Source organism: Ornithorhynchus anatinus, chromosome 5, assembly GCF_004115215.2.
Source record: "Ornithorhynchus anatinus isolate Pmale09 chromosome 5, mOrnAna1.pri.v4, whole genome shotgun sequence".
In the NCBI taxonomy this organism is placed as follows: Eukaryota; Metazoa; Chordata; class Mammalia; order Monotremata; family Ornithorhynchidae; genus Ornithorhynchus; species Ornithorhynchus anatinus.
Window position 1 is genome coordinate 34,560,748 of NC_041732.1, and position 18,146 is coordinate 34,578,893.

The following is an 18,146-nucleotide window of genomic DNA, read 5'->3' on the forward strand; positions in this document are numbered from 1 at the left end:
GGCCTGGGAGTCCGAAGATCATGGGTTCTAATTCCAGCGCTGCCACTTGTCTGCTGTGTGACCTTGGGCACAATATTTCACTTCTCTGTGACTCAGTGAAATATCACAATTATTTTCCATTTCATAATCTGTGGAGATAATTTTAGTTCCCTCCGGCAGGAGAGTATCTTCGGCCCTGTTGGGTCCAGGAACGATGATTTAACATTACAGGTGGAGCAAAAGAGCACCCCTGGCTGGTGAAGGAGGTGTGAGATTATGTCTGCTTGGCTGAGCTGGAAGCCGCCCCTGCTGCCCCATACTGCAGGGGGAAAGGAGGAGCAGCATGCGGGAGTGGGAACTGTGGGTCTGAACCCACCTCACTGCCACCAGGTACCCCAGCGGCACTGAACAGTGGCAGTGCCAGAAAGTGGGGCAGGGAAGCAGAGAATGCCACTGGGCTCCCCTTTTCAACATGTTCCCATCTTCCACTCTTCCCCTTCCCCTCCATTCTTTTTCCTTCTTTTAATCCATCTCCTTCATCCCTTCCTCCCACCCCCCAAAAAAAATCTTTAGTCACAATAGCTTCTCCACTTTCCTGGACCACACCCAATCCCATCCTAGCCAGATGGTCCAACGTCCTCCGGAATTCATCACTAGCTATCTTGGAGCACCCCTGACTCACCATTCCTCAACATCCAGCCAAGACATTCCCAGACCTCTGTCATCATTAGGACCATCAGTAGTATTTACTGAGTGCTTACTAAATGCAGACCACTGTACTAAACAGGAGAGTATAATACAACCCAAGATGACAGGTACATTCTCTGCCCACACCAAGCTGGCAGCCTATTAGGGGAAGCCTGCCGGTGGATTTTCCCTGCGACTGGAGCTCTCTCTCCAACTATCGCTACGTTCTCCCTTAGATATGCCCAAGAACACACAGTGAATAGTTAATAAAAATGTGCTCACCCCAATTGCAGCCCTGTTTATCTTCTCTTATTTGTGGGAGTTTATTCTGGAAAGGGGTGGAGTCTACCGTGACTAACCATGTGACAGGACAGAAACATTTTTCAAAGTAGTTTTTTTTCTAAGTGATGACTGACCACCACAGAATTCTGCCTTGTCTCTGGGTAGCACATAGAACAAAGCCAGCAGAGAGCCTGGTGGGCACATAGGCCTGACCCCCTAGGCCAACCAAATACATTTCATCCAATCGTATGTGTTGAGCGCTTGCTGTTTGCAAAAACACTGTACTAAGTGCTTGGGGGCGTACAATAGAACAGTAACCAGCCATAATCCCTATATATACTGAGTTTACAGTCTAGAGACAAGCATGTTAACGTGCAACATTTAGAAGGTTGGGCAGTCCTCTCACCGCTTGGCTCTGGGCTCTAGCCACCAATTATGGGGAACTCCAAGTGTGTTCTTTGGTCCCTGGCTGCCCCCCACTTCTGCGGTCACCATTTCTCCTCTGCCCACTACTGAGATGCCTGTGCGTAGATCTCAGACCCAGACAGCTGCTCCTGTCACCTACTGGTTTCCACGCCATACAGTAAACACTATTTCCTCGTATCTCCAAAGTATTTAAGTGTCACTAAATCTCTCCTGCTAGATCACAAATTCTTTAAGGACTGAGCTCATGTCTACTAACCCATATGCCCTCTCCCAAGTCCCTCATACAGTGCTCTGTACCCAGGATTCATTCGTTCGTTATTTATTGAACGCTTACTGTGTGCAACGCACTATATCAAGCGATTGGAAAGTACAACTCAGCAACAAATAGAGACAATATCTGCCCACAGTGGCCTCACAGTATAGAAAATGCACTGAATAAATGCAGTTGATCCATTTATCTCATGTCAACCACTTCTTTAGATTGCTTGGTAATAAACAACCCAGACTCAACAAAGAATCACACAATATAGGCACTTGCCAAGTTTCTCCTGCAACCTCACACAAGAATCAGCATGACTAATAGTTAGAGAACAGGCCTGGTAGTCAGAAGGACCTGAATTGAGGCGGTCCGCAACAGTTCTAATCCTGATCTGTTCTTTGTCTGCTGTGTGACCTTGGGCAAGTCACTTCACCTCAGTTACCTCATCTGTAAAATAGGAATTAAGACTGTAAGCCTCATGTGAGACAGGTACTGTGTCCAACCTGATTAGCTTGTATCTACCCCAGTGCTTAGAACAGTGCCCGGCACATAAATACCACTCTCGCCACCTTCAAAGCACAACGAAGGCCACATATTCTTCATGAGTCACTCCCTGATTAAGCACCTCTTTTCCCCAGCTGGCTCTCCCTTCTGTATCATCAATGCATTTGGATCTGTGACCTTTGGACAATTGATATTCACCCCAAACCCACAGCACTTGTGTACATATCTTTAAATTATTATAAACTACTTATGTATTCATATTAACATCTGTCTCCCCGGATTGTAAACTCGTTTCGGACAGAGTGTTTCTACTAATTCTGTTGTACTCTCCCAAGTACTTAGAATGGTACTCTGCACATAGTGGAACGAACATGGGCTAGGGAGTCAGAGGTCACAGGTTCGAATCCCGGCTCTGCCACTTATCAGCTCTGTGATGTGAGCAAGTCACTTAATTTCTCTATGCCTCAGTTCCCTCATCTGTAAAATGGGGATTAAAACTGTGATCCTCACGTGGGACAACTTGATTACCCTGTATCTACCCCAGGGCTTAGAACAGTGCTCTGCACATAGTAAGCACTTAAATACCAACATTATTATTATTGTAAGTACTCATTAAATATTACTGATTGGTTTTTTTAAAAAAAGCAAACAGACAACCGTATGCATACAACACCAGCAATGGGGAAGAGCTGCAGCAGAGATAACAGGTGAGAAGAATTTCCCATTGTTCCTAACTCCACCACTCCCTGAGATTTGCATTTCTTGGGCTACTGCTTCAGCCAGAGCCCTGAATGCCACAATCATCATTAGGTATCTTGGAGACTGGAGGAAATATGAAACTGCAGAGAGAGAGGTTGGGGCTAGCCAGGACAATCTTGGGGGCCATTTGAGTACAGGTCATTAGTGAGAATTAATCTGCCTCATGGGTAGAACATAGGCCTTGGAAATAAAGGACCTGGATTCTAATCCCACCTCTGCCCTTTGCCTGCTCTGACACCTTGGGCAAACCACTTTACTTCTCTCTGTCTCCAATTACCTATCTGTAAAGTGGAGATTCAATACCTGGTTTGTCTCCTACTTAGACTGTGAGCCACTTTAGGGACAGGGATCGGGTCCAACCTGTACCTACACCCCCACCTAGTACAGAACTTGGCACCTACGGTTCTTAAATTGCCACAATTATTATTAGAGAAGCAGCATGACCTAGTGAATACAGCACGAGCCAAGGAATCAAAAGGACTTGGGTTCATTCATTTAATCATGTTTGAGTGCTTACTTTGTGCAGAGCATTGTACTAAACACTTGGGAGAGTGCACTGTAACAATAGACATATTCCATTCTAATCCCAGCTCTGCCCCATGGGCAAGTCATTTAGCTTTTGTGCCTCAGTTTCCTCATCTGTAAAAAATGGGGATTAAGACTGGGAGCCCTTTGTGGGAAAGGAACTGTGTCCAACCCCATTACCTTGTATGTATCTACCCCAGTGCTTAGAACAGTGCCTTACACAGAATAAGAACTAAATACCACAGTTTATTATTTTGTACTAGCTGAAGCTACAGGAGCAGAGACTGAGTTTCCCAGGAGAGCGAGTGCAGGTTTGCAAGTGAGCAGGATGGAGAGTTAAACCTTATGGGCTGACAGAGTTGGAGAGTGGTAGGGAGGGGAGGTAAAAAGCTGGTACAAGCTTGGGAAATCACCATCTCCACTGAAAATGAGACAGCCCTTCCTCCTCCTATTATACCTGCATGGAATAACATACCCCTCTCTTCCAGAAGGAGGTGATACATTACCATGTGGCAAGAGGCCTTCAACCACTATCACTACCAAAACCTTGCAGTTCTCATGAGATGGGGGCCAGAGAACCAGCTACTTTTGGTCCACGGTGCAGAGAGGTAGAGTGAATAACTGGTCACTCTCTCACTGCCTTGAGGGCATCCACTTCTAGCATTCTTGGCCCCACCTATGCCAAGATGGAGTGCGAGGCCCCGTTGGACCAGTACTGTGTCCAACCCCAATGCTAAGAACAGTGTTTGCCACCTAGTCAACATTTAGTAACATAAGCTGGGGGTCCAGTTCCCTAGAGAAACACACAACCATAGGCTGAGATGGGTACTTAGTGGCAGCCCCAGCCCAATAGACACGTGAAGCTGCGAAAAACCACACTTCCTCCCCGCTCTCCCCTCCACCACAGGAGCACCTGAGAGCAATCAGTGGGGTAAGGGTGCAAGAAGGTTCATCATCCACAATGCAGAAATCCAAGAGAGCATTTGCTTGGCGGAGAGAAAGGTGGGAGTAGTTATGTTTGCTGGATGGAGGAAGGGGAGGGGGTGTGGCAGTGAAGAATACTTCTAATTTAGGAAGCCCCAACCAGCTTTCTGAATGGCTCTCATTGCCCAGTCATTTTTGGGAAGTGTTAAAGCCTCTGCTAGGAATAATACCCTGCCTGATCCCCTCCTCAGCCTTTAAGGGGAACCAGAACATTGTCAAAATAGGCTTGCCCACACCTGCCAAAAGGCACCTATTGGCACTGTTTGAGTTGTTTCTAAGCAGTTGGATCAGTGACCTGATCCACTACTCCCATTTATCCATTCCCTTCCTCCCAATGGCCCCTGCTTAACTGCAGAGGTGATAGAGTGAAGAGAGTCAAACTTTCTGCACATGAGGATGCTTAGCATCCTTGCTCAGCTCACTTTTTGAGCCCGAATCAGACAGCAAAACTATCCAGCAGGAATCTGAGGAAGACACCTGCATGTGGGTTCAGCCTCTTAAAAGTGCTCCTTGCTCCAACTGGTGGGAGAAAGAAGAGGAGGTAGAACAGACTGGATCCAGACTTTAGCAACATCTCTTCCCTCCTCTTATCTAGTGGCCAACTTAATTGATGCCCATGTCCAATCCGTAAGAAAGGAAGATGAAGGCTCCGTCATAGGGAATAGAAGATCAGAGACTGAGTTCTCAACTACTTTATTTCAGAAACAGGATTAAAATTGGAGGCATAGGAGAAGCAGCAAACTCTTCCTATCACTGGGAATTATTCTTCCTTCTCCCAGCAGTCAAGACAGGAACAGAGGTGAGTTCTGAAAAAGTGTAGCAGGCCAGCGCTAACTCACCCTTATTTAGACTGGTTTATTGGGAAAATGCTCAGTAGCACGACTGTGGCGCTGGGGGGAGGTTGCAAAGTATGAGGCTAATTTAGGAAGTGAGGGAAGATGCAATCTGTAAAGTCTTTCTAGCACAAAAATGAGTTGGACTGGGGGCATTATTTAAAGTTTGGTAAAGAGGAGGTGGGGATAAATCTTGCTTAGAACTCTGGCTATTAAGACATTGCAAGTGCAGGCTGGCTATCCTTCCCTGGTTCAAGTCCTCTCCCTCTTGATCGGCATTGAGGTCTACCTAGCAGCAGCCTCTAACAATACTATTAGAACCTGCTGTGGCTATAGCTGCACCCCTTACCCTGTGTAACCCCTCCCCACCTCCATCCTACTCTGGGAGGATACATCTGAGTTGCCACTGGTCCCTGGTGTCACATGCCTTCTGCCCCTCATTTCCCTGGCAGCGTTCTACCTACCTGGACCAGCTGTTACCACATTTTTAGCAGAAGGCACCTTCGGCGGTGGGCGAGAAGTGTTCAAAACCGGCATGACCTTCGGGCTTGCTGGAGTCGGTGAGGTCAGAAGACTCTTCGTGCTTGCTTTCTGATCTGGGTGCCAAGCAGCTCAAGGTAGAAGTCAGACCAGCTTCTTGGCACTGTTCTCCGGACCCTGCTTCCTCACTACTCAGCGTGGGTGTACCGCCACCGCCCTCTTCCCCGATGACTGACGCTCTGCCGGCTTGAGATGCAGGGAGCTCTGCTGACGTGAGACTGGCCTTCTCCCAGCCGATGTCCTGCTGGTCCTCCTCAGAGCCGTCCTGAGAAGACTCCTCCACCCTAGAGGAAGCAGAGTTAGGTCCCCCATGCTTTAGAGGGGCCCACCCTGTTGGGAAAGGTTTTACCCAAGCCTTAGCAGTTGGGATTACTCTACCATCTCTTCCTCATGGTGCCCTTCTAGCCTCTCTGGTCTCAACACCCTCACATATTAGGAATGGAGCCCCAAAGGACAGTGACCATATTGAATTTCCTCTGGGCATTCTCTCCTAGCAACAGTCCATTTAAACACTTTTAACTGTGTATATAGCTATGATTCTAACAATGTTGGTATTTGTTAAGAGCTTACTATGTGCAGAGCACTGTTCTAAGCACTGGGGTAGATACAGGGTCATCAGGTTGTCCCACGTGAGGCTCAGTTAATCCCCATTTTACAGATGAGGTAACAGGCACAGAGAAGTGAAGTGACTTGGCCACGGCCACACAGCTGACAAGCGGCAGAGCAGGGATTCGAACCCATGACCTCTGACTCCCAAGCTCGGGTTCTTTCCACTGAGCCACGCTGCTTCTCTTTTCTACTTTGATGGTATTGATGCCTACTTGTTTTGTTTTGCTGCCTCCCCTTTTAGACTGAGTGCCCATTGTTGGGCAGGGATTGTCTCTATCTGTTACCGAAGTGTACATTCCAAGTGCTTAGTACAGTGCTCTGCACACAGTAAGTGCTCATTAAATACAATTGAATGAATGAGTGAAGACTTTATTACTACTACGAGGTCTTAGATACAACACAGGGCTGTTGGCAAAAATCACAGAGACTTAAGGCTCTTGTGATACTGGTTAAAAATGGAGATCTTGAGACCTTTCTTGTCCCCTCTTTTCCCTGTCCCTTCTCTGTTTAGAGAGATGGGGAGGGTGTGCAGACAACCTGAAGGGTCTATGCTTTGGGGAAGAGAGGAACAGGAGAATAGCCAAAACAAAGTTGCTGTTCTTTGAAACCTTCAAGGGTCTCACCCAAGTATGAGAAGACAGCATTACCTAAGATTCAAGCATCATAGGATAGCTTAAAGTACTGAAAAGCTGACTGGCTGGATGGTGGAGATCAGTGAGGATTTTTTAGAAATAGACTTCTGCAAGTTTCCAGCCACACCCCCAGGAAGCCCCTCTTCCAATTTCGTGTCTTAGGACAACTTTCCAACTAATAGTTGCTGATAGTTTTCTCCTCCCATCTCTCTGGCCACTGATTCTCAGTCTCTTTCACAGGATCCTCCTCTGCTTCCCATCCCCTAACCGTAGGTGTCCCTCAAGGTTTAGTTCTGAGTCCCCGTCTACACCTACTTCCTCAGAGAGCTCATTTGCTCACATGGCTTCAACCACCACCTCTATGCTGTTGACACCCAAATCTACATCTCCAGCCCTGATCTCTCCCTTTCTGCAGTCTCGCATTTTTTCCTGCCTTCAAGACATGTCTACTGGGTTGTCCTCCCTTCACCTCAAGCTTGTTAGGGTTAAAACTGAACTTTGAACTTGACTCCTCTCTCTCATTCAACTCACCACTAAATCCTGTCAGTTCTACCTTCACGACATCAGCCACCAGCCCTTTATTGTTAAATAAAACAGGAAAAAAGCAAAGGATAAGCACCCCCCTAGAGAACTGATTTAACCACTTGAGTAATTTTTCCAATCTTAGCTACCTATGAGGGTGTTCTGACACTCTGGTCTATGTGACAAGCTCCCCACCTCTTCCCAGTGACCATTAATGAAGGAGTGGGCTGGGCAGGCAACAAATTCCACTGCCCCAGAGGTAAATGCTGGGTTGCCTTCAGAAAGCTTAAATTCAGAGGCCCCTACACCCTGCACTTCACTCTCCAGGATAATAGGAGGGAACGAGGCCTAGATGTGAGAGAAAGTCAAACCTCTATTTTAGTGCCACAATTAAGTACCTCTAAGTCCACTTCAGAGTTACCTTCTGGGAAGGGATGACTCTTTTAAAACTGAGTGCCTAGAATCCAATCGTCCTTCAGCATGGCCAATCCCCATCCCCCAAAGTTTGAAGTCAGGTTCTCCACATGTCTGCTGTGACCTTAGGCAAGTCACTTAATTTCCTCTATGCCTCAGTTTCCTCATCAGCAAAATGGAAACTCCATAGCTGCTCTCCCTTCTGAGACAATCTCATTTCAAACCCGATTATCTTTCACTTGCCCTAGCACCATCATCACCACCACCACCATTAGGCTTGGCCAACTTGGCTTTCGCATTGGACATCGCATTCTATTAGTCTGACTGACTGCTAAGTGGCCTCATCAGCCCAGTAGCCTAACAACAAGCAACAAGAATCATAGCAACTAGCTGAGGTTCTAGCCCCTCCAAGAAGGGAAGGCAGCTTGGCATAGAGGAGAGAGCCTGGGATAAAGTTCCCTTTTGCCCCTAACCTCCTGTGTAACCCTGAGAAAAATCACAACCTCTCCGGGCCTCAGTTTCTTCATCTGTGGAGACAAGATCGACCATAAGCCTGAGGAGGGAAGTCTGTGGCTGATCTTATAGCCTGTATCTACCCCAGTACTTAGCAAGCACTTAATGTAATATTACCTCTGTGGGTCAAGTTCACCATGGCCAAGATCCTGGGAAGCAGGGGCATCAGCTAGATCACTGTGACTGGAGATTTTCCTCATTTGGCATTTGGAGAGGGCTGGTGTGAGGCTTAAACTGGAGTCATTGGAGGAGGAGGAGGAAAGTCCATCTATTGGCAGAAAGAAAACCTGTGATTAACATGGCTAGTCGAATCTCAACCATCACAGCGATCTTTATCATATCTTCCCCAGAGTGAGCTGGAGTAAGGGTAGAGGCTCTCAGCCTGGCTCTCTGGCCAAAGGCCAAGAGCCTGAACTCTTGATGAAACCCTTCCCCACACAAGCTTGCTAACTCTGGGGGTAGGCAGGGGCCTCTAAATGTTTGGCAGCTATGCTAAGTGGAGGTAGTAAGAGAAAGCAGTGCTAACTAACGTTTGAGTCACAAGTTTTAGAGGCTGTGAGATCAGGAACTCAGGACTTGCTCATTCGCCTCCCCAGGCCCCACTTCATGATCCCGCCATCCCCCAGAGCTCAGCTACCTGCTGAAAGATTCTCCCCATCTGGCTGTTCCTCTATGAGGTTGACTGTGGAGCCCTCTCTGGCTGCTGCCCCAGTAGTAGACGCCTGCGATCGACCAGGGAGGGAGAAGGCGGGAGAGAGTGACGTTAGGTGGTCCGTTCTCGGCAGCTCCGTTCTCGTCTAATCCTCCGGCCTGATGGAACGTCAAATGGGGCACAGCCCACCATCTTGGGAGAGGGAGGAAGGACCAGCAAGAGGTCCTGGGACCCATCCAGCCCACTTAGATATCTGGCTGAGAGAGGGTTTTGACATACCATCTCTCTCGCCCCCACACCTGTACTTCAATCCAACGAGGAACGAGTTAAGGGACTAGACTGAAGACTCTCCAGCCTCTAAACTCATTGTGGGCAGGGATTACATCTGTTTATCGTTGTACTGTATTCTCTCAAGCATTTCGTACAGTGCTCTGCACAGAGTAAGCGCTCACTACAATTGAATAAATGAACTAAGGCAAAGTGGTCAGAGATGCTGAGGCAGGTGGTTAAAAAATGAGTATTAGGTGAACATCTGCTCACATAGGAGCATACCATACTGTGCTCTTCACTCAGCGGGCACTCAATACTATCGATAAAGTTCTTTGTGGGCAGGAACTATGTCTACCAGGTCTGTTGGAGTCTCCCAAGTGCTTAATTCAGTGCTCTGCACACGGTACTGATGATTACATACACGGTCCAGAGATCAGGAGGAAGCTCGGATCTGGGAAGGCAGGCCAGACCCAAACCTGGCTCGGGGTTGGGACGACCCTGTCAGCATCCCTCCACCCCTACCCAGTGTCACTTTGGGCTGAGGAGGGTCACTGTCAGTATGTCATTTGGGACAAAGTCTCAGCGGCCTCCAGGGTCAGCTGGGTCTGCATGCTAGAGCAACACTGACTATGCTCCCCAGCTCCAATCCCGGCTTCCTTGGTGGAGTTCCACCCTCCATGACAATTTGGACAATGGTGAGGGGCCAGCAGGGCCACGCACCTTTGAAGTCAGCTTGGTCAGTGTGTCCAGCACCTCCTTCACAGTGCCCTTCACGGGTGGGGACTCACCTGGGTCACAAGGCAAAGGAGACTCGGTTGGCTTTGCCTGCTTTCCGTTTGGGGGCGGGCAGGGAGAGGGGACTGGGAAAAGGAGATCCAGACCACCACAAGAGAGTGTGTGGAGCCAAGAATTGACCAGCCTCCTCTGGGCTGTTCCCAGGAAAACCTCAAGGCAGAGGACTCACCAGTTTCCTTCCAACAAGCCAGGCACACAGTATTTAGGAGCTTGATCTAATACTGAAACTGTTTTGGGGGGAGGGGGTGTGGATATGTGGAGGGAAATGGGGAGAGAAGAAAGAGGAGAAAATGGAGAGGGCAGGAAACCACCCATAGTACTAAGCCATCCCCCTGTAAAAGGAAGCAAGACTAGAGGACATAGCTATGCTAGATGCAGGAGTTCCTTCCTTTAAGCCAGATCACTGATTTTCTTTGATTTTGCCTCAAGGGTTCCTGCCTGCTCTTCCCCACCACCCGACCTCCCTCTCTCTGCCTCCTAAACACACACCCACAGCCTTGAAATGCCAACCATTTCACAGTATCTTGATTTCATCTACCTTACCACCAAGCCACTTGCCCATGTCCTGCAACTTCTTCCCTCTTCTTATCCAGACAATTTCTCCCCATCTTCAAAGCCTTATAGAAGGTACACCTCCATGAGGCCTTCCCTGATTAAGCTCTCATTCCTCTTCTCCCCCTCCTTTTTAAATCCACCCTGATTTGTTCCCATTATTCATCCCTCCCTCAGCCCCACAGCACTTTTTATGTCCATATCTTATTTATATCAATGTTTGTCTCCCCCTCTAGACTGTAAGCTTGTTGTGGGCAGGGAATGGATCTACAGACTCATCTTATACTCTCTCAGAGCTTAGAATACAGTAAACGCTCAGTCTGATTGTTTGCCCAATCTGGTTTACTTTGACTTGTGCCAAAGCGATGCATGTCTGTCAGCTGGGACAGGGGCTGAGGTAACCACCCCTCACCTTCTTCCCTCTCTTGGGAGTGGGAGCACATACCACCTGGCAGAGCCTTCCTTGTTGATTTCAGCTCTGGTACTGTTTCCGAGCACTTTCTCTGGGAGAAGTTGAGCCTTTGGAACAAGATTGGAAAGAGGATCAGCTTGACGACTGCTTCTCCTAGACTGGTCTTTGAGCAGGAAGTGCCATATCTCTCCCCATCCCTTGGAATGCTAATCCCAGCAGAGGAGGCAGGCCCAGCCACCCACTACAGGTCAGCAGATGGAGTGTCTGTCTCTTGTTGCATTGTACTCTTGCAAGTGCTTACTACAGTGCTTTGCACACAGTGAGCACTCGAAGACAATTCAGTGAGTGAACCAAGTGGCTTCTCCCACAGACCAAGAGCTTCCCCTATTGGGTCATAGGCATTGAGATGAACCGCCTGGAATCCCCTGGGCGTGGACTTCAATCGAGTGCCCAGTCTAGGAGGGAAGGAGCAGCCTCACCTCACAGGAGCAGGGGAGCAGAAGCCGGGGCGAGACGGAGAGGTAGCCAGGGGACAGATGTAAGGTGGAGATGGAAATTTGGTCCTTTGCAGTTGGTCTTGTAAGAGTGCAACTAGGAAGGGGAGATTGGAGTGGACTCAGAACCAGCCAGTTCTGTGAGCCTCAAAGACAGACAGACAAGAACAAGGCATGCACACTTCACTCTAATACCAGCCTACTAATTGTATCTTCATCTATCTCACTGCCAACCCTTTGCCCATGTCCTCCCTCTGGCCTGGAACTTCCCCTTTGACATCTAACAGGCCACCACTCTTCCCACCTTCCAAGCTATCCAAGGGGGAAAAACCAAAACAAAAAAAACCCTCACATCTCTTTTCTTTCAAAAGGCCTTCTGCAAAACCCCCCCACATTTCCCTTATACGCTCTCCTTTCCGCATCACCTATGCACCTGGATCTATACCCCTTAAGCACTTGATATTCACCCCACAGCACTTTATTACATTTGAGGGCTTACTTTGTGCAGTCTACAGTACTAAGGGTTATACTCCATTTCCCCTAATTTTAACATCTGTCATATCCCCAGACGGTAAATTCTAAGTAGGAAGCTCCTGTGAGCAGGGAATGTATGTTTGTTGTACTGTACTCTCTCAAGTGGTTAGTGCAGTGCTCTGCACACAGAGAGACAAGTATGATTGAATGAGCTGTGTACACCAACTCTATTGTATTTTCCCCAAGTGCTCTGGACACAGAAAGTACTCAAGAAAAAGTAATTAATTGAGGGGATTCTGCAGAGGAGGAAATTTAGGACAAAACTGCATTTGTTTGTTGGCCCAAGACTCCAGGATAAACTGAAGGCCCATTTGACTACAGTGAAGGCGCTTGCATTCTGGCGGGGAAGTGGAGAAGTCCATCCTGAGGCCTTAGATAACAAAGCTCCCGGTGGGCAGGATGTAGGCCACTTGGCTGTTTTGTATTTCAAGCACTTAGTGTAAAGAATGCAGTAAGTGCTCACTAAGTATTACTCCTCCTGTGACTGGCAATCACTGCCACCTTAGAGAGGGAGAGGGTTGGCGGGGAGGGGTGTCCTAGAGGATTGAGCTCTGGAGAAAGGTGTCGAAACAAGCTTCTCTGACCCTAGTTCTACCAAAACCACCCCAATTCTCCACCCACCTTCCTCCAAGGGCCCCAACCCCAGAGGTCAATTCTCCACCCTCCTCCAGGAGCTCCGACCTTACCCTCTTGCTGGAGGTGGGACATACAGTGCAGATGTTTTTCCAGAATCTGCTTCTCTTTCATCAAGTCCTCCAGGGACTTCTGCTTCTCCAGCTCCCGGGAGGTCTGCCTGTACATCCTTGGCCAACGTGGCTGCTCCTAACCCCACCGGAGACTTGAGTCAGACACTTGCCCAGCTTTCACGTATGGAAGGGCTGAGTGGTTTCCTATATTAGCTGAAAAATGCTGTTTACCAGGCAGAAGGCTCAGTCTTGAGTCAGATAATAATAATATTATTTGTTAAGTGTTCACTGTACTAAGCGCTGGGGTGGATACAATCAAATCTGGTTGGACACAGTCCCCTTTCCCAAATGGGGCTTGGTCTCAATTCCCTTTTTATAGACAAGGTACTTGAAGCACAGAGGAAATGAAGTGACTTGCCCAAGGTCACACACAGCAGACAAGTGGCAGAGCTGGGATTAAAAGCCATGCCTGACTCCTAGGACCGTGCTGTATCCACTTTGCTGTGCTGCTTCTCTGGTCCATCCCTGCTCCTCTAGGCCATGAAGGGTCCCGAGCCATAGAGAAGCAGCATGGCCTAGTGGATAGACCACAGGCCTGCGGGTCAGAAGGACTTGGGTTCTAATCCTCACTCCACTGCTTGTCTGCTGTGTGACCTTGGGGACGTTATTTCACTTCTCTGTGCTTCGATTACCTCATCTGTAAAACGGAGATTAAGACCGCAAGCTTGGATCCACCCCAGCACAGTGCCTGGCACATTCTAAGCACTTACAAAATACCACTGTTATTAAGCCGTAGCAGCCCCAAACTCAGATCAAGTTTCTCTACCAAGTAGGCCCAGCTCATGGCGCCCATCCCGATGCAGCTTTAGCCTGCGAACAGACCACCACCGCGGAGGCTGAACAACACAGTGCCCAGACAAGTGGAGATGCAGCCAGGGATGTCTGAGCCCCTCTGGTCTGCTTCCAGTACCTCAAAGTCCACGGTGTCCTCTAGGTCACAGACCCAGATCGTCTGCTCCTGATTGTACTTCGAGGCATCATTCGATTTATGCTGCAGACCTGCGGAGAGGTGAGAAGGACCGACTCACTGCAAATGCCGTAGCTTGTGAGGTTTAAAACTGACACCTCCCTCCTTCAGGCAGACTCTGCTTTTCTAGGCATTTTCTTTCTAGGTTATCAGGTCAAGCAGAGAGCTTCCATCTGGGGTGGGAGCCAGTGGCCTCTCTCTACATGAACTGCTGAAAAAAAAGGCTTCATTTTTGGTTCTTCAGCAGAGAGGGAAATCATACATTGTGAACACAAACAGTGCTTATTCCTTCATGAATCTGGTACTTGTAAATGCATCACTCGGGGGGTGCTTGAGCCTAGTTAGCACTCAGGGACCCTCCAGAGCTATTTGGATTTATGGGGGTCCCCCCCACCACGTCATCACGATCCCACCACACCCAGTCAGCAGAATGATGATATTTCCTCCTCTGGCTTCATGGCAACAGCTGTTACTTCTTGCAGGGCAGAAGTCAGTCTCTTCCCAGGCCCTCCTCACCCCAGGGTGTGAGGGCAGTGTCCACACAGCTGGACACAGGAAGCAGCAGTGAGACCCTTCCCTTGCTGCCTGGACTCACCAGCGGAGGACAGGAACCCCTCCTTCCCTCCGCTTACCCACAGGAGCTGCCGTCCCCAGGCCCCTTTGGCTTGTGGCCAGTGAGTGGCTTCTCTTGTGTTGGAGTCGGGAGTGTGATTCTTGGGGCTGCACAGTGGTAGGGAGTTAAGCGGGGGAGGTGGTCCCTGCCTGCAGCCCTCCACTGCTGGATTCCACTTCCCTCTTGGCCAAGTGCTGGTAAACTCACAGGAGCCTCCATCCAGGGTAAGCAAGATTAAACGGTTCAGATGGCATTCCTAACCCCACCCCAACAGCTGGAGAGGCACACAGTTCCTTGAGAAGCCAGAGATGCTCCAAAGCAGAGACAGAGAAACAGAGACACAACATACAAACCCTCCAGCAGTACCCCAGGGCAACAAGGTCCTGCAACATTATGGGAGAGTGACAACCTCATTCACAAAACCCAAGGCTTCCTGGACTCCCTTCTAACAGGCTCTAGTCCAGTAAGACAGTGGAAGGGAGTTATAACAAGGCACAACTATCCCATCCCCGCTCCCCACCTCGCTGCCCCACCCCAGGCATACTCGGGTTGGCTCTATCAAGACTAGGAATGGGATCCAGAGCTGACCCCCAAGGACAGGTAGTGGCCCGGGGACTGGCCTCCCAATGCCCAGCCCCAGCCCACTCACCACACAATCTGTCCTGGAAGTACAACTCCTCCAGCTCGGATACGCACGGTCCTTTAGGCGATCCTGCCGTGGTCCCTTTAGCAGTCCAGTAAGATCTCACCTTTGAAAGAGGAAACAAGTCGAAAGAGAGAGAGGACGGAGCCCGCTTTGCTGGTTCAAATGGGTACCCCGGGGGGGGGGGGGGGGAGGAGGAGGGGCATCCCTCAGAGAGATCCCACCGGCCACCTGGAAGCCTCGACAGGGTCAAGTAGCATCGGCGACCCAAAATCCGAGTGGTTTTCCCTTTCCTGGAGTCCCTCCCATCTTCTGCTCCACAAGCACTATCTCCTCCAAAAACCTCCTCCTCCGGGACTACTGCTCTTCTGCCATTCTGCCAAGGTGATCTCAGTTTGCTCTGCAACAGTAACTAGTGCTTCCCCTTTCTGGCCACAACTCAGTTAGCCACGCTGTAGTCAGACCACCCCCTTTAGGTTTCCATCTTCCTGGATATGTGCAAAGGGAGGTCAAATACATTGACAGTTTCTCAGACACTAACTGTCCCCTTGAAAAGGAACTAATAATGCAGTAGTATTCATCAAATACATGCACACTATGCACTCTGCTGTGGTAGATAAGATAAGCAGATCAGGCAGTCTGTTCCACATGGGGCTTACAACTTGAGAAGGAGCATGGCCTAGTGGGAAGAACACGGGTCTGGGAGCCAGAGGATCTGGGCTCTAACCCTGGTTCTGCCAATTTCTTGCTGGGTGACCTTGGGTAAGCCACTTGACTTCTCTTTGCTTCAGTTCTCCCTCCAAATTAGATCCTGAGCCCCATGCGGGACAGAGATTGTATCCCACCTAATTGACTTGGATCTATCTCAGCACTTAGAACAGTGCTTGACACAAGAGCAAGCACTTAAATACCTTGAGAGAGAGAGAGAGAGAGAGAGAGAGAGGTAGTGAGCACAAGCAGGTATTTAATCCCCATTTTACAGATGAAGAAACTACATCAGAGGAAAGTTAAGTGATTTTGTCCAGAGTTACTCATGAGGCAAGTGGAGGAGCTGCAATTAAAACCAGGTCTCCTGTACCCAAGTCTTGATTCTATTAGGCCACCCTTTTTCTCAAGAGAAGAAGATGAAGTTAAGAGTGTTTAAGTGGTCAAGACTGAATCTTCGAAGACTGGTTATTCACAGCCCAGGGAGCAATACACTCATTTTACATATTCCTACTCCACCTGAGAAAGACTGAGCAAGAACAACCGCCCATCTCTCCACTCTTCAAGGTGATGTTTCTAGGCCCCCACTGCAGCCTTTACAACTCAGTCCCAAGCATTAAGAAACAGTCTGACGGCAGTATTTGATTATTTGGAAGCTGCCCTCACCTCCCTCTTACCTCAGGTGGGTCACATTCCAAGTCAGAGAAGTTCTGAAAGTCAGCCTCAGATAGACTATCTAGAAGACATGGAGTGGGAGAGGAGGAAGAAACATTCTACCCCCATTCACATACTTGAAATCATTAACTGAAAGTAAACTCTTCTCCCATTAAACACCCCACTCTCATGGATTCATACGCAGGAAGTCCAACACTGGAACAGGAGGCTGTATCAATAAAGGGGGAACAACCTTTAGCCCCACAGGAAGATTTTGAAGGCCAAAAAGTTGATTTCCTTCCTTACATCACATAAATCAACCCAAGCCAGCCCTCCCACCCTCCTAGGAAAGACTTAAAACCCAAGATTCATAACCTGTCAGTTGGCAGCAAAAAGTTTTCCTCAAGAGACCCCAGAACTTCCTGGCCATTGCTGTCTGGTTGGAAGCAGCACTGAGCACTTCCTAGCTCCCAGGCTGCCCTCCTCTCAACAAGAAACAGTCAATGCTTGCTAGAGAGAAGAAAAAAAACTACCATCCAGTAAAACCCCAGTACAACAAAACCTCTCAACAGTATATAAGAACTGGCTCACAGAGAAAACTCTACTGAATCCTTCCCACCGGAAGCTTGCTTAAATAGGAACCAGGTGCTGGAAGCGGTCTGCTCCGGGAGAGATGCTTGTGAAGTGGTCCCACCTGAAGCCCTCCGTGAGCGTGACTGAGGAAAAATGGGCAGCTCTGGCCCCATTGGGGTTAATTTCAAACAAGTGAGTGAAGCTCAAATGGACACAGCAACTTGTTTGTGCTGGTGTGAGGCCCGAGGCCACGAAAGTCCCGGACGGACGGTGCCGCAGATGAGAGCTGTCTTCAGGAGAGAACTTCGTGCTCAGCTCTGGACAAGCTCCGACGTGACCTCTGCTCACAGAGCCAAGTGGAAAACTGAGACGAGTAACCCAGATCATTCAAGCTCCAAACTTGCTTTCACCTGACTTATCCGGATACTTGGGTAGCAGCTGGAAGGTGGGCAGGGCAGGGAGGAAAGTTGCCTCAATTAATCAGATAAATTGCCTCAATTGTCTTGAAGGTTTTGGCTTCAAAACCATCCCCAAATTGGAGTCTAGGAATTCTTGCTCTCAGCTAGACTTTCCTCCTCCCAGGGTTTTAACGGGGTCTCTAGTGCTCTAGCACTTAGTACAATGGCTGGCACCTAGTAAGTGTTTAATAAACACCATTATTATTATTATTAGAGTCAGGAGTTTCACTTTGGGGAGGAGCTGAGGGCTGGAAGAGATGGTTGTCACTTTGGGGAGGAGCTGAGGACTGGAAGAGATGGTTGTCACTTTGGGGAGGAGCTGAGGGCTGGCAGAGACGGTTGGAAAGGATATGGGAATATGTCTGCTTGTTAAATTGTACTCTCCCTAGCTCTTAGTAGAGTGCCCAGGTGCTCACACATTCAATTGTTTTTATTGGGCACTTAGTGTGTGCAGAGCACTGTGCTTAATGCTTGGAAAGTACAATTCACAGTAAGTGCTCAGTAAATATGACTGAATGAATAAATGAGTAACGGCTATAAGTGCCTCTAGACCGTTAGCTCTTTGTGGGCAAGGATTATGCCTACTAACTCTGCTTCACTGTACTTTTCC

General features: G+C 48.8%; 1 protein-coding gene across 5 annotated transcripts; it reads right to left on the bottom strand.

Moving 5' to 3' along the window:
- Nucleotides 1-5,082: 5,082 nt before the first annotated feature.
- On the bottom strand, nt 5,083-17,140 carry LOC103169451. Of its 5 annotated transcripts, XM_007664862.2 has the most exons (12): nt 16,881-17,140; nt 16,529-16,587; nt 15,153-15,252; nt 13,834-13,922; nt 12,864-12,999; nt 11,629-11,740; nt 11,150-11,256; nt 10,111-10,178; nt 9,106-9,190; nt 8,586-8,736; nt 5,703-6,062; nt 5,083-5,211 (listed from the first exon to the last, which is right to left on the bottom strand). In XM_007664862.2, the coding sequence occupies exons 1-11, from the start codon at nt 16,933-16,935 to the stop codon at nt 5,726-5,728; spliced, it is 1,299 nt and encodes a 432-aa protein (XP_007663052.2). In that variant the 5' UTR covers nt 16,936-17,140; the 3' UTR covers nt 5,083-5,211; nt 5,703-5,725. The 5 variants fall into 5 exon arrangements, with proteins under 5 accessions (XP_007663052.2, XP_007663056.2, XP_007663047.2 ...); XM_007664866.2 differs by having other exon boundaries at nt 5,083-6,062; nt 11,183-11,256; XM_007664857.2 differs by having other exon boundaries at nt 5,083-6,062.
- Between the last annotated feature and the right edge of the window lie 1,006 nt (nt 17,141-18,146).